This window comes from Colletotrichum destructivum, chromosome 6, assembly GCF_034447905.1.
Source record: "Colletotrichum destructivum chromosome 6, complete sequence".
NCBI lineage: Eukaryota > Fungi > Ascomycota > Sordariomycetes > Glomerellales > Glomerellaceae > Colletotrichum > Colletotrichum destructivum.
Window position 1 is genome coordinate 3,733,256 of NC_085901.1, and position 24,294 is coordinate 3,757,549.

Below are 24,294 nucleotides of genomic sequence, written 5' to 3' on the forward strand. Positions count from 1 at the left end.
CCCGAAGAGACCCAAATTTACGGGCTGAGAGCCATGCTGCGCACACACAAGTTTGCAGCGGTGACGATGATCACCCCCGCCCAGACGAGGATAGGGCAGAGAAGACCTCCAGGGGGTTGTGACCAGGTACTCGGTAAGGAGAAGAGGGGCTGACGGAAGGGGAGAAGACAAGGGTGGGTGGGTGGGTTTTGGAGAAGAGAGGAGAGAGAGAGAGAGAGAGAGAGTTGGAAGACAAGGGGGGGAGAAGACAGGGGGGAGACAAGAGGGAGGGGAGAGACAGACAGAGACAGAGAGTGTGAGGAGAGTCCGAGAGACGACGGATCAGGGTTCGGGAACGAATCGACAGGGTTCGGGATCCTCTTTTTTCCTTCTGGACCTTTGCCCCGAAGCCTCCAACAACCAACCCGCTCGCTCTTTGCAGGCTGCAGCTTTTCTTGTTTGCTCCTTTGTCTGGACTCTGGCTGGACGGGCGGGTCCTTGGCGATTAAGGGGGGAGGGGGGGGGGGGGGGTTGGGGTTGAATGTTCAGACTGGGCTGCTCCCGGCCAAAGGTGCCAAGTCTATGTGGAATGCACATGCTATGCTGCTATGCTGCATGTTTGCTTCGTCCTTTACGGGCTGTTCGCTTAGCAAACACCCCTCAAGACAATGTCGAGAGTCAAGAGCAACTCACTCACTCGTCATTGGTCCCGTTGGAAGAAGCATCGTTGGCTGTTGTTGGCCGGCGTTGGTCATCGTGGCCCATCATGGCCCATCATGGCCTATCATTGCTTCCATCTCTCTCTCTCTCTCTCTCCAGCACATGCTTGACGTACACCCACCTTAGCCGATGAAGGTTTTTCTTTTTTCCCCCATTGACACCGTGGTTTCCATAATGTTTGCTTCTGCAGCGGCAGGAAACCATCAACAGACAAACATACCTGTACATGCAGACAGATAAACAGACTATCGAAACACATGCAACCTCATTGTTCCTCGCCCCCTTTCCCCTCCCGCCCCGGCCGTTCCCGTGTTGCTTCGCAATTCTCCAAAGAACCGAAAGCGGCCGAGGCCACGCTTTGTGCCACTCGACTCTGCCGCCGTATGTACTGTATGGCTTCTCTCGTCCCGACTCTTCCCTGTGGCTCGACGCTATTGTGGCGTGTTGGAGGGTTCATGACGACAAATCATACGCTTGCTGTGACCATATTTTGCAACTTTAGCCGCCCCCTCCCCCCCCATCTGAGACCTCGACCCGGAGACTAGAACCCAACCCCCACGAGGTTATCCCCATGGACACGCGCAGGCGGGCAGAGGACTGTGTGGTGCACTTGTTCGAAAAGGAAAAAAAGGAGTGATCGGCGGGTACTTAATGGGGAAACGTAGACACACATTCCTCGTCCCGGCCCGTTGCTGCAGTGTTTGTATTTGTTGAGTAAGTGATAATAGCCGGCAGCCATCTCGATGCCGTGCAGACGCCAAATGCTGCTTCATTGGTGATACCTTCACTTCCTCCGCCCTTTATCAGATAGAGGCACATCATATGTCCCGTCACATCTTCCATCACACTCATCACACTCATCACATCCATCACATCCGTCACAACGCCATACACCACCCCAACACTTTGTTTGTCCCGAATCCCACCTACATGTTTGCCTCCCCCGACCTCTCGCTCAACCCGCCCCATCCATCCCCCTTTGTTCCATGATCCCCCAGAAGGCGCCGCCCCCTAGCCAGCAGCAGCAGACCATGCCGGCGGCCCTGCCCGTCGTTGATTTGCGGTCCTTCGCGACGGTGGAGGACCTGGCCGCCGAGCTGATGCGCGTCGGCAGGGACCCCGGCTTCTTCTACGTCGTCGGCCACGACCTGGGCGACGCCGCCGCCGCCGCTGTGTTTGCCCGCGCCGAGGCCTTCTTCAACGCGCCCCTACCGGACAAGCTGGCGTACGCGAATGGGAGTGGCGATCTGGTCAGTCTGCGGCCCAGCATGTTGCTCTATCCTTGTTTTAAGCCTCTGTTCAGCACAATGAGTGGGAGAAATATGAGACATGCATGTGCTCACCGCCGACCTGGTTTGCTGATCTTTGCCATCCTACTATCTAGGGTTATACGGGACTGAGAGAAGAGACGTAAGTTATCCTGTACTCTTCGTCAACTCATCAACCAACATGTCCGAAGTCTCTAACGTTGAATCCCAGGCTCTCTGGTGCCGGGCCCGGTGACGTCAAGGAATCCTTCTACCTTTCGGACCCCGGAAGGACCACGCAGCCTCTCCCAGCAGAGTTAGAAGCTGGCCGCAAGGGGATGGCTGCGTTTTTCGCCGCCTGCGATGCCCTGGCCAAGACGTTGTTAGAAGGAATCGCCGTCGGTCTCGGTGTAAGTCCCCCGTCCGTCCCGCAACAAATGCATCATATATGATTCGCGGAGAGAAGCAAACAACCCAAAGCACACCCAAGAAACCAAAGAGCTGAGATCCGCCTCCCCCAGATGCCTAAAGACTTCCTCTCCAGTGCCCACACCGGCGAGAGCTGCCGCATGCGCCTCATCAACTACCCCCCAGTCTCCCGGCTCCCGTCCGCCCCCGACGGCGGCCAGGACATCCGCGCCGGCGCGCACTCGGACTACGGCTCCCTGACGCTGCTCTTCCGCCAGCCCTCGGATCAGGGCGGCCTGCAAGTCTCGCGCGCCGGCGCCTGGCTCGACGTGCCGTGCCTCCCGGACGCCGTCGTCGTCAACATTGGCGACGCCCTCGAGTTCTGGACCGCGGGGCGCCTGCGGTCCACGGTCCACCGCGTCGCCTTCCCGCGGTCCGCGAGCGAGAACGTGGGCAGGCTGAGCATCCCCGTCTTCATCCAGCCCGACCGCCACGTTGTGCTGGCGCCCATCGAGGGACCTGGGGATACGCAGGGGGAAGGGGTTGGCGCCGAGTTCCTGGAGGTTTTGCGGCGGAAGGGGTATGAGGACGCCAGGCCCGTGACGAGCTCGGAGCATCTCGAGAGGAGGATTCGGGCCACGTATGCGAGGGTTTGACTTGGGTGGCTAAGCATGTTCTGTCGTATGATGATAAATAGCATCAGCGAGCGTGGTGTTGCATGAATATTCTGGCAGATTGACCAATCGATACCGTTGTAATTCTATACTTAGTATATAATGGAGCTGCTTCGAGGAATCACTGTACATACAGGAGCAACATTTGCTTTCATGTCATCCTTTCTCCAATCCGGTCCTAGAAGCGACAAATATGAAGTGGTATTGTTGTCCCTCCAGAGCGACTTCCCCTCGTCTCAAGGTTTCCTAGGAGTGAAGATAACTTGGAGAGGGGCGACGGTAAGTGTCCCCGTGTCCTTGTTACCTTCAAGGAAGCTCTCTCCAGTCTGGCCCTCCGCATACTCCACGTTGAACCTGTGCACGATCGCACTCGTCACGAACCGGGTCTCCATAAGACCGAGTTGCTTTCCGATGCATACATCATGGCCTTTGAGCGTCAGTCAACTGATTGAACTGGTTTTATTCCTGCAAAATATTAACCCTACCTGTGGAGAACGGCACATAGACAGCTGCATTCTTGACGAGTTCCGGCCGGTCAGTCCAGCGCTCCGGGATGAACTCGTCCGGCCTTTCGAAGAATCGAACATCTACAGGTTGTGATGTCAGCACACATTGTCTTTACGGGAGAGAAAGACCGCGTAGAACCCACCGCGGTACTGCGTGTAAGACGGCACAAACACAATCGTGTCTCCCGGCAGCCACACATCATCCACCTGAAGCCCTTCCGGCGGCGTCATGCGCTGGACCCCCGAGGGCACCGGCGGATGCAGTCGGAGCGACTCGTCGATGCAAGCCTGGAGGTACCGCAGTTTGGAGAGCGGCGCATGCACGGGTTTGTCGTGATGGCGAAAGTACTCGTCAACCTCCTCTTGGAGCTTACGGTATTCCTTCGGGTGGCGCGCAAGCTCCATGAAGAGACACGACAACACCGCGGCGACGGTGTCACTAAACATAATGTCAGAACTACGTTCCCCAAACACTTGTGCGTTCGTGTGATGCTTACCTTCCAGCCACAGTGATGAGAATGCAGTCACCAAACAGGTTCAACATATCCTGCGCCGACCGCTCCCCCTTCGCCTCATAGTCCTCCAACACCCACGTGAAGATGTCCGCGCTCTCGGGCTTGTTCTCGATGCGCCGCCTCACCTCCCCCGCGATCCACGTCTTAAACCGCCTCACACCGGCGTTCCACACCGCCGCCCCGCGGTACAGCGGCAGCGCCCACATGGCGTGCGTGAAGCGCCCGACGGCCCGCGTCTCGTCGTGCAGCGCGTCCATGTAGAAGTGCGCGGCGCCGTCCTCGAGCATGCGGAACCCGCGGCCGAGCGAGAACTCGCCCATGACGTCGAAGCTGTAGAAGTTGAACCAGAGCGCCGCGTTGAAGGCCGTGCCGGCGCGGGATTCGATGCCGGCGAGGAGCTGGTCCGTGTACTTGAGGATCCGGGGCTCGTAGTCGCGAAGAGCTGTGGTTATGGATCAGCTTTCGGGAAAGATGAGGATGTGTGATGGGATTTCTGACCTTTCGATGTGAAGCCGTACTCCCACGCCTTCCGACGTTTCGAGTGCGCTTCTTTGTCGCGTACCATCTGCATCGAGACCATGGGGTGAAGTAGGTTGTACCAGGGCCCCTTCATGCAATCCGTATCCAGGAACACGGCGTTGATGGCGCCCGGCTTGTTGATGGAGAGCTCTGTCGGGCCTACGCGTACTACATCACCGTACTTCTCGTGGAGCTTTCGAATGTCTTCGTGTAAGTGCATCTTGTTCCAGATCTTAAAGGTTATGTAGAGGTTGGTGAATCTCGCGAGGAAAGGGCCCGGGAATCGATGCAGTCGATGGAAGAAGCCTCGATAAATCATCATGCTCGAGTAGACCCCTATTATGAGCGATGAAAACAAGACCGTTGCTGTCTTCATTGCTTCGGTAAATCGAGTCGTCTCAATCAGATATATCGTCATGGACGTAAGTACCGGCCCGGACATGATCGCACCGATAGTCACTGCATATGCGAGACAGAAGCGGGTAATGATCCGCTGCGCCGAGAGATCCCGTTCTCCATATCGAAAGAGAAACTGGTGAAGCAAGACACCGATGAAAAAGAAGAGTCCGTGGGCCTTTGGGGTTCGAAGAACATCGCCTGCTGGCGTCATAGCTAGTGCTTTTGGCCAGCTGGGGTTGTTGGAAGTGAAGCTGGGAGAAATGGTGTACTTTTTGTCTTGTCAACCCAGTTTATAACAATCAATGGACATCAAGGGCTAGTCTGAAGTTGAGGACGTCTAGCAACTTGATGTCAATCAAACGAGTTGTTTGTCGCCATACTTAGATGATCCTAGCTGAAACTGCCGTTTCTCAGAAGTCAGAAGCAGGGTCACTGACATGACGAAAGGTACGAAGTCCGACTTCGAGCTGCACCTGTCCCTGCTGTTGGTGTTTGCTTAGCTGTGGTTGCAGACGCTTCTGTGTTACAACCAAGTATCGACTGAAATCAGTCGACGACTATTACTTTAAGAGTTTCGTCTAAACTTCAGCCGAAGATTCTGCATCGTGTGTCCGGACTTCCGTGTACTCGGAGCCGTCTGGACTGCCGGAGTTCCGTCATTGATTGGTTTAAACATCACAATAAGCCGCAGACATGTAAAAGTTGAATCTCAAAAAAGATGCAGCCTCACCGACAAAGCGAAAGGTCCATCCAGGATTCGAACCTGGGCCTACGGAAGGAAATGATAGTAACATCAGAATCCGACGTCCTAACCAACTAGACTAATAGACCGAGTTACTTGTGTCCCGTAGCCTAACATTCCCAACATTTGGCATGACGAGTGGAGCCGAGCGAGCGCTTGTGGAGTTAATACACAAAACCAACACCCATGACATTTCCGCTACCAATGCTACAGAATCAACAACGCAGTTGTTTAAAAATTAACTGCAACTAGGACTTCTTTTGTTTACTTAGATAGTTGAACTGACTAGACAAGCGTGTTAGCAGACCTTTTTCGTATAAGCATGCTTGAGGAACACACACAACCCTCTGCGTGAGGTAAAGTCTGTGAATTGGTGTAATTTTGTAATTGATTAAACTTGATCAGTGCAAAGACAAGGAACAAACATCTAAATCTGGTCGTTGGAAGAGAACTCTCGGTTTTTTTGTTAGGGGTTGTTGCTTTACCAGGTACCATTTCATTGGAAAAGACTCATCACGGTGGTCATCACGACGTTGCTATGCCATTCTTCCAAGGTTGGATCGAAAAGTGTGTAATCACAAAGTTCTCATGTGTAATGTAACTCTAAGCAGGAATCAATGTCATGGAACACTCAATATATGGGGCGTTATCTCTTCGAGGATTCTTGAGGACTCTACGGAAGCTGGCGCCGCGAGAGCTGAACGAGCAAATTTCGGCAACTCACTTGGGCGCGTACCCAAGGTAAATACATCACACGGCATCATCATCAAAGCCGCCTACTCCCGATTAAATTGTTGTAAGTTCAAAGATCCAAGATTATAGAGTACTGCACATGCTCTCCGTACTCGTCGATTCCGTCTCCCACGAAGGCCCTGGAACCAATTTATGACCAGCCTCAAGACAGCGGCCGCCTTGGTTGTAGCAGTCATCGCAGATATCGAAATCCCCGCAGTTGCAAGTCGGGCAACGATAATAGGCACAGTCCTCCGAGATGCTGAAGGTGCAGATGTCGCAACTTCTTGCCGATGAATCATGAGGGGTTATGCCATCCTCCGGGGCTGCCTGGCCGTCTTCCACTGGTATGCCTCGCTGCTTTGCGGTTTCAATTAGAAGCTGCAACATCTTGGCAAGCCCGCGCTTTCTAGCCCAGCATAATGGTGTTTGGCCAAAACAATCTCGAGAGTCGATATTGACACTTGTCGTAGCCAGGAGCATTCTCACTACTGCGATGTGGCCCATCCTAGCCGCTGCAGATAGAGGTGTCGAGCCATAGTGATCCGCCCAATCTGACACCAACGGGTCTCTTGCCACCAGGACTTTGACTATTGCTGCATGTCCCCCTAGCGCCACCCAGAACAACGGGGTCCGGCTGAGATGGTCTTGCGAAGAGGTGCTCACACGGTCATTTGTGAGAAAAAGCTCGACGATAGACTTGTGACCGTTGCCAGCAGCATATGAAAGGGCTGTCCGTCCAAATCGAGGGTTCTTGCGGTCCGAGTCAATGCCGGTTTTGTCATGTATCAGGGATACCACTCTAAAAAATCCACCTGCTGCAGCGGCTTAGAGGGAACCGCCGTAAAAGCCACCTGGGGCGTTGACGTCTGCGTTGTTGTCAAGGAGCATCTGGACAATCTTTGTGTGACCTTGGAATGAAGCAGCTTGCAGAGCGTTTCCAGACGAACCGCCCTGGGCGTTGACATCTGCGTTGTTGTTAAGAAGTGTCTGGACAATCCCAACGTAGCCCCCGTACGAAGCAGCCTGGAGAGCGGTGTTGTACTCCCCCCCTTGGGCGTTGACAGCTGCATTGTTGTCAAGGAGCATTTGGACTATTTTCGTGTGGCCTTGGCATGAGGCGGCCTGCAGAGCGTTTCCAAGCCAACCGCCCTGGGCGTTGACGTCTATTTTCTTCCCCAGGAGCATCTGGACGATGACTTGGTGGCCATAGAGTGAAGCTGTTTGAAGATCGTCGTCGTACTCGCCGTCCTGGAAATTGATGTCTCCGCGGTTGTCAAGTATTGCCGCCACTACTTTGTCGCCGCAACCCGGATTCCAAATCGTAGCCTTGAGTACGTTTTTGGTGATCTTGATATCCCTACGTCTCTCGAGAAGCACCGTCATCGTTTTGTCGCCGCAGCCACGGTTGGAAGCCGCGCTGTGGACGATGTCGTTGGTGATCGGGATGTCGTCTCCGCACCTATCGAAGAGTATCTCTAGGATTCTGTTCCCGCACTTCTGGTTCTGAGCTGCTGATATGAGGACTTGCTCAGTAATCGGAATGTTGTCTCCCTGCCCCTGAAAAAGCACTGCCATCACTCTGTCGCCGCAGTCCTCGTTTTGCACTGCAACATTGACAACCCTTTCGGTGATCTGAATGTTGTCTCCGCGTCTATTGAGAAGCAATGCCGTCACCTGATTACCACAGTTATGGTTCCAAACCGAGGCCTCGAGGACCCTTTCCGTGATCGGGACTGCATCGCCGAACCTTTCAAGAAGCAATGATATCTGATGCACACCGTTGTAGTGGTTACCAGCCGCTGCATAGGCGACATCTTCAGTAGGTTCAGCTTCCTTCATCCGGTGATCGAGAATGAGGTCCAGCAATCCGTAACGTAGGCGCCGAGTCCAGCTTCCATGTGCAGCTGCAAATATGAGAACTTGTTCCGTGATGTGAACGTCATGACCTCGCCGTTTCAAAAGTGACATAATCACTCCAGCGCCGGAACGCGAGTTCATCATTGCCAGCTGAACATTCTCTTCGGTGTTCCGGACTTCGTCTCCACGCCTGTCAAGAAGGAGGTCCATCACTTCCGCGCCGCTCCACTCGTTTAGGACTGCCATCTCGACAATTTTCTCTGTGATCCGAATGTCATCTCCACGCTCATCAATCAGTATACCCATCACGTCTGCAGCAGCGGTAGAGTTTTGTACTGCAGCCTCAACAACTTCTTCAGTAATCTGAACCTCACTTCCATACTTGTCGAGTAGAAGACTCATTACCTCCCCGCTATACATAGGATTCCTTCCAGCAGCGACAATGATTCTGTCGGTAATCTTTATGGCATCACCATATTAATCGACAAATCTGTGGACTATAGAAGCGTGGAAGGTGTTTATAGCTCTTTACACTATTTTGTCGTTGATACGGCAGTCCGCAGGAGTTACTCCGCCAAAACGATTTTTTAGAGTTAATTACCCTAAAAGAGCTACAATTTATTAATACATTTACACTACGATACAAAAAGGGATTCCTTTTTAAGCATTTAATGCTTTAAGGTAAATATAAAGGATTTTACTATTTTAGAGGCAAAAGTTAGAGATACTTATAAAAAGTTAAAAAGGTATTAAAAAAGAAAAGAAAAAAAGGACCTTACTGAAAGGAAAGCAATTATAGTAGGTGCATATAGTCTATTTTAGTGCCTACCCTATTAGCAGCTAATTAAAATAGAAGGTGCTAGTAATATCTACAATTTTATATAGACTAAAACAGAAAAAGGCAACTGCAACAGAAGGGGTAGGCACAGTATTACTTCTGTTTTAGCAGAGTGGCTCCTGCGGACTGCCGTAGTTAATCTAAGTCGTTGTCCCGAGTCTGCCGAGTAGTAACTCTATTATTTCATTTCGGTTGTCAAGATTATACTCCATGGTCAAGACAACCTCAAATAAGTCGGTCATGAAACCCATCTCGTCTTCACACTCGTTGAGAAGTAGTGTCATCACCTCTGTGCTGCAAACATTTGTGAATGCCATATTGATGATAAAGTTTCCGGTTACGTGTATCTGGTCTCTCCGTCTGTCGAAAAGCAAGGCCAGGACGTCTTTGAAGTTCCCGAAATAATCATCTTGGTCATCTTCGGTCATGTTGAGAGCTGCAGCTAGGATGATATTTTCGGAAATACCGATCTTGTCGCCCCGTTCTTCGAGTAGCAGCGTCATCACGCCCAAACAACAATTCTCGTTTTGGAGCGCAGCTACAACAATGTCTTCAGTGATGTGGACCTGGTTTCCACGGTGCTTGAGAAGGAGTGAGGTGATTTCCACGCCCTTGATTTCGTTTCGGACCGCAGCGCTGACAATTGTGTCGGTAATCCTGAACTCATACCCACGCTTTTCAAGAAGAAGCGCGAGGATCATGTCGCCGCATTGTTCGTTGGAAACGGCAGTTGTGATGACATCTTCTGTCATTCGAACTTCACCTCCGCGCTTGTCGAGAAGCAATGACATCATTTGCGTACATGTGCCCTTGTTTTCGTTCGCAGCCGCCGCTTGTACGACTTGTTTGGTTACGTTGAAGGGGAAACCGTTGTCGAAAAGCCATTGGAGTACCTGAATGCTGCCGTAAAAGAGGACAAGTTCCTCATGTGTGGCCCCACCCAAGTTCCGTGGCCGAGTTCGGGCCAGCTTATCCCAACATTCCGAGCTAAGGATGCTGGACAAGTCGAAAGCACAAACAACCAGTAACGCAGATGGCGTGTAGGACGTAATGGCATTCAATTTATGCGTTTTAGGATGGTACCTGTTACTCCATCGGTACCAACCCTTTTTTTTGACCAGTTCATGCCAGCGATAGAACGACGAGCATGGATCTTGCTCTCCCGAAAAGAAGTCGATCAGAACTCCGTTGAGTCGAGCTTTTCGTTCATGAGCAGCAGCCTGCGCATGATCCGCCCAATTCACGCAAGAGTACTCCAAAAGTGGTGTCAAGGCCGTAACGTTGGATGGAATGTCGACAAGATTGAGAAGACATTGCTCGGCCGCAAGTGCGTGTGCAGATGCCATCTGGTATGCGGTTTGGACTTCAAGGAACTCTCTGACTGACAAGTGAGAGAACCGAAAAGCGTTCAAAGTCTCGTCAAAAAGAACTAGATTGTTGCAGAGTTCCAAAAGCTGGTCTCTCGAAATGGCGGGAGCGGATCTGTTCTCCGTCCCGGAAACGACGGCCAGGAAGACATCTGATTCGAGTTGTGCCTGGGCACAAAGCAGCCAGCTGAAGGCTATTTTAGCCAGGTTTCTGTCAGCAACGGCGTCGCGGTTTTCGATCTTTTCCAAAATCTCTCGGTATAGCCCTTCCAGCGTTCTTGGCATCTTGACAAGCCTCTCTTCGATGGCCGCGTCGGTGGCTTGTCGACAAAGCTCTTGTATATGTAGGCTAGCCCAGCGGAACCTAGAACCGTAAGCAAGCAGGAAACGTCTCCAGCAGGCAATGTCAACTTACATTCCATGGGCTTTGGAGGTTAGCTCAAATATGATCTTGTCGCGGAGTTCCTCCTGCCTGGCGCTCCCCCGTAGCAAAGACTTCTTCTCGATGAGCCGTCTGGTCTCGGATCGTACGAATAGGGCGATGTCTTCCGAGTTACGCTCAGAGGAGAGAAACAAGTTCTCGTACTGTTTCAGATTGCAGACAATATCCTGATCGTCCCGGCTGGAAACGAAGATTTTCAGGAGCGCCGGCGCGTTGAGAAGAGACTCTAGCAACTCCAACAGACTGCTTCGAGTTGCCTCGTTGCATTCGTCCAGTGCGTCGATCACAAGTGTAACTGTCTGGCCCCTGTAGCTCTCAAGGAGCTTATGAATGAGATCTTGACTCTCGCCTAAGGTGAGCGAGTTGGAGGCGAAGGCCGTGTTTTCGACTTTGTTGTACGCCTTTATCGCAGCTTCGAGGATCTCTCCACCCGGCTGAGGCCTCGCAAGCTGTCTTGCAAGACTAGCCGCTATGCTGGCAGGGTCTGCACGACCCAGCTCAGCAGGATTGCGGGAACAGTAAAAGTACACCAGAGCCTTTTGGGGAGTTTGTCGAGCGTCCTCGACAACAATAGACCTATGTTTGCAATGTCAGACCAGGCAAGCTCTTGAGTTGTTCGCGACCTACGTCAACTTGCTCTTGCCAGAGCCTGGGATGCCGTGCAGCCACAAAATGGATGAGACGTTTTCGTTCTTCCATTTCTGGAAGACCTTGTCCTCGAGAAGCCATTGCCCTGTGCCCTCCAACACCTCACTCTTGGTCTGTGTGTGGTGCTGTTCATAGGGCTCTTTGGAGATCCAGCGCAGAATCTCATTGTTCCGCTGGGTCGTGACTGAAGAATGTTAGCAGAGTTCGATGCCAAGACGACGCCATTGATTGCTGAATGTAATTTGGTCTAGAGACTGTGGTATCAAAGTCAATGCAATAGAGATTGTTTACATACACTCTATTTTAGGACCCTCTGGCGAATCAGTTTGAATGTAAAGTTCGAGAAGGGCCTTCATCGTGGAGGCTGCCGTCGCAGCCGCAAACGTCTGCCACTTCTTGTTCTTGTGGCTGTCGGCGTAGTCACAAACTCCCTTGACGACGACGCACGGGACCTCGTCCCAGGCCCCGGCGGCCTCCATCTCGAAGGCGATGAGGTCGTGCTTCTGGGCAATGCTGTCGCGGTGGGCGCCGGATTTCATGACGGTGTTTCCTGATCCGACACGGCCGATGAATATGTCTGGTTCCTGGGCTATTGCGGCGTCGCCTTCGCGCTCGTGCTGCTTCTTCATCTCGAGCCGCTCCCTAGGCACCAGTTGGGCAATATCGCATTCGAGTTCGATGCATGATGCATCCGGGGCCATATCGCAAACCCAGGAATCTTCGCAGCCGCATTCTGCGTCATCATGATGTCTGTGCAGATAGTCCGGACTGAAGAGTCTGTCTTGAGCTGCTCCAGGGTAAGGGTATCGAGTCCGTTTCCGGCCAGCCTGTGCGGCTGTCTGTTGGATCTGGGTAAGGATCTCGGTTGTGCGGCGCTGGAGGAAATCGGATGCCCGTTCCGTCTCGAGCTTGCTCAGAAGCGAGCGGATGTCTTTGTTGGGTCGACCTAGATTATCGTCGAGAGTGTCCTTTGGTTTGAACTGGTGAGGGAGCTGGCGACCAAAGTCGTACTGAACCACCGTCTTGCTGACGACGACGTCCCCGAGCAGGATCTCCTTCTCGGTTCCTGGGTTGGGCACGCCGCCGCAAATGCCAACCAAGATGGCCAGCTTGAGCTCCGTGTAGCTCGAACGAAAGCTGGCCATGGCGGCTGCTGAAGTAGTTGTTCCCATGCTAGGAAGCAAAGCCATGACGACGTTGTACTTTCCGATGCGGCCGGTGGTGTATGTGTTGGGGTCTCCTCGCGCTCTCCCAAACTTGTCGCCCTCCTCGTCAAAGAATTCGTCGAATGCCAACGTGGCAGCATTGTACTCGAGCTGTAGCGCGCATAGCACGGCGATACGAAAGTCCTCGCGGCGCCGAGGACGCGGATCGGTAGCCATCTCGTGATGATGGCCAGGCCGCTAGAGAGGGCTTCGCGGCGACGGATCTGTGTTGGAATGTGGTGTTGAAGGAAAGTTGGGCTTGCGAACTATCTCTGGAAATGCTGCTTCCCCTCAGAACGCCCGTGAATCTGCCCTGGCGGCAGGCCCTGTCACACTCGTCTGACATGTTGCATGACGGTGCGTTGGAGTGGATGGTAACGGCCCCCGCGCCTCTCGCGTGCATTATATTGCCTGAGTTGATTGGCACCTGGCGAGCTGCTGAGGGCTATGCATTGTTCTCAGGGGCTTCCTATAGGCTCATCGATTTTCGCGTCTTGGAACAGGGGGCGGAGCCGAAGCGATAACCATGGAACAAGGCAAATCACAGCTTGCAGCCGTCATTTGGACTTGACGGAAGATGGGCGAAGTTGAATCGGAGTTAATTGGGAAATCCCCTGCTATGTGTGTTTTATTTTGTATATTCCCGTCATGTCATTACTTTTCATGAATCTTGCCCGTAAATGTGCTGAAAAGGGCCCTCATCAGGACGATATTCTGTCGGCCTGTTTATCTGAGAGCTAAAGATATTTCCTAGTACTTAGACTTGTGATAAATAAACTTCGACAGGGCAAATTGACAACAGTACATCTGTTCAGAACCCTACTCGTCTCATGTTTAGGTAGTACCTGCATCAGGAAAGCCGGGATTTACCCGAACTGGACCCCGGCAGATCATCGCGGGCCGACGTCAGTTTGTTGTCACTTCCGCGGCTATCTGCTTCCTCTTTGTTTCTCTCTTGGCGCTTATGTCTTTTTGAAAACTGAGACCTCGGTACTTATAAACCGCACAACCTCCTGTACTGAAGGAAAAGACTTGCCTAAAAACATGGTCGCCCAGTCGGACGGAAAGACTTCTCCGTTACTCTCCCTCGGCGCCGGGGGCATCGCCGGCGGCGTCGAGGCCGCTTGCACATACCCCTTCGAGTTCGCCAAAACGCGGGTGCAGCTCTACGGGCACCAGAAGGGCACACGGAACCCGTTCGCCATCGTCCTGCGCGTCGCCCGCGACGAGGGCCTGCCGGCGCTGTACAAGGGCTGCAGCACCATGATCGTCGGCTCCATCGGCAAGGACGCCGTCCGCTTCGTCGCCTTCGACAGCATCCGCTCCGTCTTCGAGGACAAGGAGACGCGCACCCTGGGCCCCGCGCAGAGCATCGCGTCCGGCATGGTGGCTGGCGTCGTGAGCAGCACCGTCATCGTGACGCCGAGCGAGCGCATCAAGACGGCGCTCATCGACGACGCCAAGACGACGCGGAGGTTCCGGGGCGCCCTCGACTGCATCGCGACCCTCACGCGCGAGCAGGGCGTCCTGAAGGCCCTGTGGCGGGGCTACGTGACGACGACGCTGAAGCAGATCGGCACCACGGGCTTCCGGCTCGGCAGCTACAGTATCATCAAGGACTTTGAGCGGACGCGCGGCGTCAGCCCCGAGGGCCCCGTCATGAGCTTCGCCAACGGAGCCCTCGCCGGCACGGTGACCACGCTGGCGACGCAGCCGTTCGATACCGTCAAGACGAAGGCGCAGAGGGCCAATGCCGTCGGCACGATGGAGTCGTTCCGGGCCATTATGGCCGAGGACGGGGTTAGGGGTCTCTGGAGGGGCACCGTCATGCGGCTGGGCAGGACAGTACTGGCGGGCGGCATTTTGTTCACGGCTAACGAGCAGGCAATGAAGGGGTTGAAGCTTCTTACGGGTAGATGATGACGCTTGATAAAGTAGACTTCTGGAGGAATCTATGTCATGTGGAATGAGGGACTAGATGAGTGACCCCTTTGCAAAAGCATTAGTAGGTTGGTTAGACTTTAATAAGAAATGGAGAAGAGGTTGCTGCTACAAGAATCACAACATCCGTATCGGCATTAGATAGCACAATGAGTGCCATTATCGACACCTTACTCATGCAAACGGGACAATGTTTGTAGAGGCTCGGTTACAGCTTCATACTAGTGGGGTTAGCACTCTAAGTCGGGCAAGGATCGTTATTGACGGCAGGGGGCCCTTAAAACGGTCTGTTAAAACGACATTGCTTGTCACAGATCGTTCATTAACAAAATTTCGGCCAGTCCGACATCTTAATTAGACAGAGTTTACTAGTCTTAGTGCCGTATACCCGATCTTTTGAGATACTAGGCTCTTATTGCCCAAGTCAGTTAAATGTGGAAGAAACATCCGCCCCCTCCTTCTGTCCTACCAGCTACCATATCGTTAAGGTTTCGTTACTCATCAGAGTCGGGTTAATGGCCGTGTCGTTGGTAACTGTGTAGAGGTGAGATTGAGACATCGTCGTCGCAGTTGAGGCTACGAAAGAGGGTCGACTTACAGTCGTAAACCACGTTGACGGCCATGCGTACAGGTTACAGGAGCTCACAATAAAGTCCTGAAGCAGAGACTAATAAACTGCGTAAGCTACAATACTGCAAAGAGCTGTTGGAATTCCTCGAAAGTTTGTGCTGCGAGCAGTAATGACCTGGTTCCGTAAAGTGAGTCAGTCAGCCCTTGAACAGCCTGCTAGGATTAGGAGTCATTGACGACCTTTTGATGTCTAGCCCGAGTCATGAGCTGAGCGACTTCTGGGTCATACAAACATATAAATCAGCTGTCGTTGCTGCTCTCCATAATAAACTGCACCGAAGGAAGTCGAGGATCTCATTTACAATCGCAAACCACCGACCCCATCCGTTCACCATGAAGCTGACTTCGGTCCTTTTCTCTGCTTGCGCTCTGTTCCTCGGCTCGGCCGACGCGTGGTGGTGCACCTCCTACGGGAAGCAGGCCAACCACCTGAGCTGCAAGGCGTTGTACCCGGTATGTTCTGCACTGAAAGTTCGCCAGTGTGCCGACACATTGAATCTCACAACGACCAAACACTGAGCATATACTTGTCCAAATAGGAGCGGAACACGTTTTGCTGCAGCGCCCAAGAAGGAGGTGATAGGCATATATGGCGCGGAGACTGCTTCATATCCGAAGACACCCCTTGCGGCAACGGCGGATTTGAGGGATGCGTAAGTCGGCAGTGCACTCTCGGGAAGAGATGGCGGCCAGTACTGATGTTGCGTTCCAGTGTTCCTAGAAGTCCGCGGCGGGTTACAGAGGAACGGCGACGGAGTCCGAACGAGTGCACAAACCAATACCCTGTCTTAAAGACCAACCCCTTAAAGAATCATGAAGTCTCATTGTTAGAATATTTGACGGAAACACGAGCGATGGCTAGCGTCGACGTGGCCTAAGATTACCAGTTGAAGGATACATCATGACGTTTGCCTTCTTGTGTTGTGTCAAGACAGACACGGCTCTATTCACTCGAATTAATTCCCCTCTGGAACATCGCTCTTGGGAGAGAGTTGACTAATATGGACCACAACCATTGACACCAACCATGCAGTCTTTTCTGTTCATTTTGACACTCTCCAAAAGACCAAGGACAGGGCTGTTGAACCACGTCCCACTGACCAAAATCTCGCAGGTCTCGTCCCACAGCACCTCGCGCGGGATCCCGGCTCACCACAAAAGGCTATTTAAAAGCCGTTGAAGCGGAAACTCTATGGGATGCCGAGCATGTCGCGCCGTGCAACGACGGCGGCCGAGGTATCCGTCCCGAAGAGCCTGGTCCTGGCGTTCTTCTCACAAGTGGAGCGCACCAGCAGACATGTCCACAATCACTGGACATCGTCTCTTAGACACACTGGCATGGACGTCGTCATTTCTACGGGATTTGGGTTATCATGGTTGCATTGGGGGACATCGGGCGGTTTCGGTTGTTTGGGATGCCCGTGTATCTCCAAGTAAAGGTAATTGTCTACCACTGAGGTTCAGATATTGCTGTGTGAATCTCATCCTCCAGACAACCTGAGGCTTCAGCATGTCTAGACACCTCCTTTCAAAGCTTGAAGAAGTGTATTTTTAGATAGATATGGAGAACCCGACGATCCGAGAGACAGTATAACCAAGTGCTAGACCAACCTTCTTACCGCACCGGGAACTTATCAGGATCCAACTCCAGGATCATCAACATTGGCCACCTATATTTATCAGATGGGATATCACCACCTTGCCGCTACAATTTCTTCTTGCTTTCTCCAGCCGCGAGAGCCACAGCAGCATGGAGTCTCCCCAACATTTCGCATACTTGCCTTCTAGTGGAAATACGCCTTTCCAGTATCCACTCCAAAGACAGACTCCATCCTGGAGATCTTTGTCCCAGCAAGATGAAGGCTCCTCAATCCTTGCCTGTTCCGAGTACCTCCCAACAAGTAGCCAGCTCAGTACTTCGGGGAAGTTAACAGCAGCCGCAACGGCACTCTGCCAGACACCATCCCTCTCATACTGCACCCTGGCCCCTGCGAGGACGAGCAGCTTGACGATGCCCATCCGTCCCTCATGCGCCGCAGCCATGAGTGCAGTCCCAACCGCGGAGCCCTCGAACTCGACATCACAGCCCACACGCACCAGCACCTTGACCTCCTCAGCGAGCCCGTAGTAAGCACAAAAGCACAAAAGACTGAACGGCTTGTCCCGCCCATCCCCCTTCAGCTCGGCGATCTGCCGCATCGCCCCGGCGCCAAGCCGGCGGTACAGCAGCCGCAACGACCTGTGCATCGGGCTCACGTCGTCGATGACGTGGACGTACCACACGAGCTTCCACATGACCCGCCCCGTCGCGCCGACCATCAGGTCCCCGCCGCAGTCCGAGTTGAGGACGTACGTCGCCAGCTCGACATTGAACAGCGCGGGCGTCCAGATCGGGATCCCGAAGCTGCCGACCTGGTCCAGCCGGACGCCGGCCTTGAGCATCGACACGGCCATCCGCGTCGACTCGCACATGAAGTTGGAGTCCGACGCGAGGTTGCGCTCGACGCGGGCGCCCCTGTCGAGGAGGAGCTGGACCGTCTCCGTGCCGGCGTCGCTGATGGCCAGCTCGAGCGGCGTGTGGCCGCGCTTCTCGCGGATATGCAGGGAGGCTCCGTGGTCGAGGAGGAGGGCGATCATCGCCCGGCTTTCCGCCTTGACCGCGGTGTGTAGAGGGGTTTCCTGGGACTGGTTCTGGCTGTCGACGTCGGCGCCGTGCTTGAGGAGCAGTCTGGCTATCTTGGCCCTCTTCTCTTCCGCCGCGTCGTGCAACGGCGAGTTCTCGCGGTATTCTGTCCGGCGGGTTGGGGATTCGTTCACTAGCTCTTGGATGAGGTTGCGTCCATCTACGGTCCCGAGCTCCGACACACGCGAAAACAAGGCCTCCAGAGTCTCGGGGGAGTTGGCGTCGATGGCGACCTGGACGGCAGACGAGTTGTCTAGCAGCCAGATCATGTCCTTGTCCGAGATCAGGCCAAGCCACTCCGATACCTTCTCCGAGAAGTCTTTCTCCCACATGAGAAAGTCGAGACACGTCGAGCCCTGAATCGGCCAGCGCTGCGTCGCCTGTTCTTCCTCCTCGCTGTCTGAGGATGCCGAACAGCTCTCGTAGGAGCTCGCCTCGCTGCTCTCGTCTTCGAAGAACCGGACGCCGCGGCCAGAGGAAACCCGGATACCCTCCCGGGCACACGACGCGCCCCGGAAGCTCGCGCCCTTGGCGATGAGGGTGTCGATGATGGCCGTCGAGATCGCCTTGCGTGAGAGCGCGAACACGAGAGCCGTACAGGTGTGGCAGGACCGCATCTTGATGTCGGGCGGGCACCCGTCTTTGAGGAGCCTCTCGCATGCCGCGTGGTTCCGCTGCTCGATGGCGTCCTCCATCGCCTTCGCCATCGCGGCCATAAGGTGTCTCTGGACTCGGTCCGTATCACCAGTCGTCGTCGTCGTCGTCGTCGTCGTCGTCAGTTGGTCCGCCGGAACTCTCCTAAGGCTCTTGCTGATGAGATCCATGAGACTCTTGTTGTTCTTATTCATTGCAATATCCAGCGGCGTCTCCCCTTTCTTCGTCTTCAGGTGACACGCTCCGAGCTCGAGGAGAAGCGCGGCTATCGGCTCATTTTGGTGCATCACGGATATGTGCAGAGGAGTAATCCCCACGGCAGTCTGGGCATTGATGTCGGACCCTCGAGACACCAGCAGTCGGAGCGTGTCGCTCAGGCCAAAATAGGTCGCGAGGTGCAACGGGGTCGACAGGTCCGCGGCAGCAACGTCGAGGTCGGTGGCAAAGCCGCCGTCCAGCAAGAACGTGACCGTCTCCGGCGAAGCCATCGCGGCGAGGTGCAGAGCGCTGAAGTCCTTGAACAGCTGGACCGGCGTCCCCCAGATTGTCAGCGATACCTGCGCCTTGAAGTCCCAGATCGGCTCCGGGCAGCCGGCCTCGGCCATGTCTCCCAGCAACTCTGTGTATCCGTGGGCACACGCCCACGCGACAGGCGTCCACCCATACACGTCCGCTGCACAAAGGCTTGTGTGGCCCCCATGACGGAGGATTAGCCTGGCTGTGTCGATGTAGCCGGCGCTGATGTGCATGCCGAGGGGCGAGGCGCGCTTTGATCGGCTGGGAACGTGGCAGTCGACCTGCTCCTCCAGCAGCCGCTGAACCAGGCTGAATTTTGCGTTCTCCAGCGGCCGTCTTGCCTGCGCGAAGCCTACGGTTCCGAGCACAGAGAAGCCCTTGGGCGGTGGGTATGGCACGTTCGCCGTCGGCGCCAGGGAGCGGAAGGACGGGCAGCCGAAGGATTTGCTGGTGTGGCCGTCGACCAGCCCGAGTCGATGCAGCAACCCCAGGCCCTCTCCAGAGGGCGTCAACTGGTCGAGGTCCGCCTTGTCGACTCTCTCAATGAGCTTGACGAGCATCCTGAAGCCGTTCGGCCCGCTGCCGTTGGAACACAGGAACTCCAGCGCGTTGCTCTCGTGCGTTCCCCTCTTGCGGACGTCGACCCCGGCCTGGAGGAGTCGGTCGAAGAGAAACATGGAGTCGTAGTACATGGCCCATTTCAGGACGATGACGTCCAGGTTGCTGCTCTGGAAGAAAGTCGGCTGGGTCGTGGAGTCGAACACCAAGATGAAGATGTCCTCGGTTGCGGAGACGTTGTCGTGGTTGGAGGGCAGCTTCTCCGTCCCGAACAGCAGGCCGATCTCCTTCAGCCCGGACAACCCCGTCTTTTCCTCGTAGGACTCCAGACATCCATGTTCTATCAGGGTTCTGAGAAATGTCACAGATTCTACGTGGCTCGTTCCCGTAGACTGCTTCAATGTCTCGCGTAGGATCCTGCAGGCGTACTCCCATATGTTGCGAGTTGTCTGTTCACTTGTCTGTGCCAGATCTGCATGGAGCAGAGCAACGAGGACATCTTTCTTGTAGTCACGCAGCTTGGTTACCATCATGTAATTCTCGAGTGGTGTTCTGCCTGACTCTGACGGCTTGTAGGCGTATGTACTCAAAAGCTCGCGAACGACTTCTATGGTTGCGTGCCGCTCCAGGTGGTTCAGCGGCGACTCTATCGTCGGTATTTGTACCATGTTGTTCGCGTGCAACTCCTTGAGCACGTCAACCTGATTGATATTGGCTATGATACGGCTCAATGGGGGTTTGATGCTCTGCAGGATGCTTGTGTCGTCCGAGAACTGACGGATGATGGTTGACGCCTGTTGGTGACATTGGCAAAGCAGGGCTCCACCAAGGGGGGTCTGGCCAGCTTTGTTGACGGCGCGAAGGGCTGCCGCACATTCTTCGGGGTCTACACGGGCGAGGAGACACTTCAGCAGCTCATGGACACCGGGAATTCGAGCGGCGAGGTGCCAGACTGTGTTGCCTTCATGGCCGGCTTGGGTCGTTCTGGAGCCGTGCTTGAGCAGACACACGAGGACGTCTTCCGACTTGTGTGAGATGCAGTTCAGTACCATGGTTGCTTTGCGGTCGTCAAGCCCTTCATTTTCCGCATATCGTGTGAGCAGGTAGTCCAGGCAAGTAATCGACGAAAACGCAACCGCGGATTCGAGCAGGCCGGTGAGTGCGTCGCCATGGAGGATCCCAGCGCATCGAGGGTTGCTTATTTTCTCTTCCAGCACGTTCAGGTTATCTTCTTCGATGGCTTTCCACATCTCACTGATCATCATCTCGTCCGAGATACCCCCGGAGCAGGCCAAGTCGGCGTCGATGTCTGTTGTTTCTGAGACGGAATTTTGGAACGCCTTCAGATACGCGGCGGACTCTCCTTCGCCCTTGGCGACCATGTTGCTGAGCAGGTCCAAGATGGACACAATCATCGACAATGCGCCCTGGTCTTTATGCTTGGACCACCGGCGGCAGAGAGTGCGGAAGACGAGCGTGTCGCTGTCGTGGAGCTGGGCTCCCCCTCGTACCACGAGGCGGAAAAGCTCGCAGTCGCCCGCCCACTCCGCGGCTTTCAATGACAGGGCCCCGGTTGTTTCCCAGGAGTACATCTGGCTCGGTAGGGACCTCGTGCAGTCTGCCCCCGACCTGATGAGGAGTTCCACAGTTTCCCGGGACGGCCGCTCCAACCAACCGTCCGGCCGTCTCTGCTTCGACATGTCGTGGCACGCGATGAGGAACGGTCCGCCGAGGGCGCAGTGCAGAGGCGTGCCTATTCTGCTTGGTCGGTTGACGTTCTCTCCGCGGTTTATGAGTTCTTGGCAGACGACCTTGATCCCGAGCAGAGCGGCCATGTGCAAGGGGGTAAAGTCTCCTCGTCGAATGATCCGGGCGAGACGTCTCGTATGACCCCGGTGCCAGTCCCGTCTGGGGGCGTGTTTCCTCCACCTCCATATGCTTCGATTTCCTGCAATCATCTCCGGTTCGCTTTTTGAGGACTCCCCTTCGGAGGTGTTGAATGCTGAGTCGGTTGATATGTTGAAGATCTGCGTGGTTTCCGAACAGACGGAGCCGGCGTTGTCCTCTGCGTCTATCCGAGCCGACGCGTCGCGCTCGTCTCTCCATGCACTCCAAGAGCCGTGGAGTAGGTAGTGGCGGCATACTTCTAGGCACCATGACTTGAAGTTCGGAGTCTGTGTCGGGTCGAAAAGAACCATGGCCTCTGACAACAGTTCCGCGTCATCCTGTAAATTTTCCGCTAGCTTGTGCCAAGTCAAAGCCGCAAACCTGTAGAAAGGGAAACGTGTATGTCGATTCTGAATAAAAGTTTCTTCGGAAAGAGACAACCCCGGAAATCGTGAGAAGTCCTCCAGGCATACAAATCGTAGAGCACACGAGGTGAGCATCCGGTTGACTCTAATCTCGTTGAGGGAAAACCTGGAGAGATCGGAATCGGATGGGTCGATGCTTCTGAGAAACTCCCGTACGGTGTAGTGGGAGAACTCGATGCGTTCCTCCAGTGCTGACTTCTGAAGAAAAACACCACATTGGTTGAGGACCTCTGTCTCATCGACTTCCGGATACGTTCGTACAGCGGCGTCTCGAGGATCACTAGTGCCTATGTCTATTGTCGACAACGCTTGACACAATTCTTGGGTAGTAAGTGGCGGGTTCGAAAATGCAACCAACAGTAGAGTTGCCTGAATCAAGCTTTGGGATGCCGGATTCCTCTTGCTGAAGCCTTTCAAAATGGCTGTGTAGGTAGCTTCGAGGCTACAAGGGACTGTTTGCAAAAACTCCAGCATGGCGTCGCAAGACTTTAGTGTGCACATGTAGTCTATGTGACAGCGTATCTGCCAGAAGCTGTTCCGATATTAGTTGTATATCCGATATGGAACAATCTGAAACTCACGTGGTATCTGGGCCGAAGCAGAGTTTCTGGATGGCCTCGTCCTTCATTTCTGGATAGTCGAACTTGATATGGCTGCGGGCGACCCGTTTTTCCAACTCCGTCGCGGTGAACAGTTGTAACTCGTCTTCGGAATGGACGATGCTCACTTTTCGAAAGCCATCTTGTAACACATTTCGAATGCTCTCGCTTTCTCTTGAGACGATCGCCAGACCCAGGGCACCGCCGTCTTGGTTGGCAAGCGCAGCCAGTGACTCTACAACGTTGGCGCTATCGCTACCACATTCATCCACGCCATCAACTATGATCATGACATGCCCAAAGCACTTGGATATCTCCCACAAAAGGGATTTCAGGTGCCCACTTGTGGGCCTCTGAACGTTTCTCTTGTCCTGATGTAGTTCCTGGTGGTAGGTCCTCAGTAGGTTGAAAGCTGCCTCGTTTTGCCGCCCGACCTGGGCAGCGATGGTGCTCAGAACATTGACCGGATTACAAGTTTGCGTGTCTTCAAAGCTGCAAAAGACGTAAACTACCACAGGGTAGTTGCGCCGTCGCAGGATCGATTCGCGTACCATCGCGCTAGCGAACGCAGTCTTCCCTGCTCCCGCAGGCGCCGTGATCCATAACTTGGACCGCTTCCCGTCAAGCCAGTCCTCGAAATCGGGGTCTTTGAAGAACCCAAAGCTGTGCAAGGCGTGTGACGCTTGCAAAATATTGTTGAGGAGGGCCCGTTGGTCAAACTTGAGGAAGAACCCAAGAACGTCGAGGGCATCCGGTTGAGCCGCCACGAGGGCTGACACCTGGGTGTGCTTGGAGATGGCACCGTCCTGGTCGATGACCATGACATACTTCTCGTTGTAAAATACTTTTGTGAGATCCGTCATCGACTCTACAGACAGCCCCCGGTTGATGACATCTCTGTGTTCGCTCAGCTCTCTAAGCAGGTCTCTTGTCCAGGCCGTTGTGAAAGGCCATTTTGAGGCTGCGTTCTTGGAGCGAGCATCGTTCTTCCGTATCAATAGTCGTCTTTCGAGGTTTTCGAGTATCCGATGGCATGATGCAAGCTGTGATGGGACTGCTTCAGACGTGCGGTTGCAACCCGATTCGTCTCCGAGGATCGATGCTAGGAGGGAGAGTTGGTGCAGCGCGCCAGCAATACCCTGGATCTCACTGGCGACTCTTCGGATCTCAGCCTGCAGCTTGCTTTCGACCTTGCTGAACATAAATGCTAGTCGAAACGCGGCGTCGGCGGTGGCTCGAAGGCCGTCGAGGCTGTCGGCTAAGCTCCTCGTCTCCATAGTCGCCAGAGTGTTGGCTTGGGATATCTACATCAAGCTCAGGGTTGCATGGGCTCAAGGATTGGCGATCCGATCGACCATAAGCAGCAGAGAGGTTTCAACCTTCTGTGATACATCAGGAGTAGAGTGAGGCTGTTTTCGCTTCCTGTCCTCGTGCTGGTGCACGTGGTGAAGTGGTGGTGTTTCCCCCGCTTGTGCGACGAGATGTCAGCTGGCTGAGACATGCCAGCCAAGAAAAAAGTACCTTGCATGAGGGCGTGCAGTTTTATCGCTTATTCAGAGACGGTCAGTCATTGGGCTCGGTTGGCAATCAATCATTTGAG

At 54.2% G+C, this 24,294-nt stretch overlaps 7 protein-coding genes across 7 annotated transcripts; 3 read left to right on the top strand and 4 right to left on the bottom strand.

Annotated features, from left to right (window-relative positions):
* Nucleotides 1-1,685: 1,685 nt before the first annotated feature.
* CDEST_10333 (Putative oxoglutarate/iron-dependent dioxygenase, non-hem dioxygenase domain-containing protein) lies at nt 1,686-3,010 on the top strand (the record flags this gene model as incomplete). The annotated part of the gene is made up of 4 exons (XM_062926491.1): nt 1,686-1,949; nt 2,084-2,109; nt 2,179-2,356; nt 2,468-3,010. The coding sequence occupies 4 exons, from the start codon at nt 1,686-1,688 to the stop codon at nt 3,008-3,010; spliced, it is 1,011 nt and encodes a 336-aa protein (XP_062782542.1).
* A 254-nt stretch (nt 3,011-3,264) lies between these two features.
* Nucleotides 3,265-5,178, bottom strand: CDEST_10334 (Putative cytochrome P450; the record flags this gene model as incomplete). Its single annotated transcript, XM_062926492.1, has 5 exons — nt 3,265-3,455; nt 3,514-3,615; nt 3,678-3,973; nt 4,032-4,491; nt 4,548-5,178. 5 exons carry the CDS (start codon nt 5,176-5,178, stop codon nt 3,265-3,267), a joined length of 1,680 nt encoding a protein of 559 aa, XP_062782543.1.
* A 2,091-nt stretch (nt 5,179-7,269) lies between these two features.
* CDEST_10335 (Putative ankyrin repeat-containing domain superfamily) lies at nt 7,270-8,703 on the bottom strand (the record flags this gene model as incomplete). The annotated part of the gene is made up of 1 exon (XM_062926493.1): nt 7,270-8,703. The coding sequence occupies one exon, from the start codon at nt 8,701-8,703 to the stop codon at nt 7,270-7,272; it is 1,434 nt and encodes a 477-aa protein (XP_062782544.1).
* Nucleotides 8,704-9,102: 399 nt separating this feature from the next.
* On the bottom strand, nt 9,103-13,045 carry CDEST_10336 (Putative nucleoside phosphorylase domain, NACHT nucleoside triphosphatase). The gene is made up of 4 exons (XM_062926494.1): nt 11,892-13,045; nt 11,576-11,780; nt 10,922-11,524; nt 9,103-10,870 (listed from the first exon to the last, which is right to left on the bottom strand). Exons 1-4 carry the CDS (start codon nt 12,976-12,978, stop codon nt 9,280-9,282), a joined length of 3,486 nt encoding a protein of 1,161 aa, XP_062782545.1. The 5' UTR covers nt 12,979-13,045; the 3' UTR covers nt 9,103-9,279.
* Nucleotides 13,046-13,762: 717 nt separating this feature from the next.
* On the top strand, nt 13,763-14,854 carry CDEST_10337 (Putative mitochondrial carrier protein). Its single transcript, XM_062926495.1, has one exon. It carries the CDS (start codon nt 13,846-13,848, stop codon nt 14,719-14,721), a length of 876 nt encoding a protein of 291 aa, XP_062782546.1. The 5' UTR covers nt 13,763-13,845; the 3' UTR covers nt 14,722-14,854.
* Nucleotides 14,855-15,558: 704 nt separating this feature from the next.
* On the top strand, nt 15,559-16,398 carry CDEST_10338 (uncharacterized protein; the record flags this gene model as incomplete). The annotated part of the gene is made up of 3 exons (XM_062926496.1): nt 15,559-15,825; nt 15,912-16,025; nt 16,085-16,398. 3 exons carry the CDS (start codon nt 15,559-15,561, stop codon nt 16,091-16,093), a joined length of 390 nt encoding a protein of 129 aa, XP_062782547.1. The 3' UTR covers nt 16,094-16,398.
* Nucleotides 16,399-17,028: 630 nt separating this feature from the next.
* On the bottom strand, nt 17,029-23,971 carry CDEST_10339 (Putative P-loop containing nucleoside triphosphate hydrolase; the record flags this gene model as incomplete). The annotated part of the gene is made up of 2 exons (XM_062926497.1): nt 17,029-22,627; nt 22,677-23,971. 2 exons carry the CDS (start codon nt 23,969-23,971, stop codon nt 17,029-17,031), a joined length of 6,894 nt encoding a protein of 2,297 aa, XP_062782548.1.
* Between the last annotated feature and the right edge of the window lie 323 nt (nt 23,972-24,294).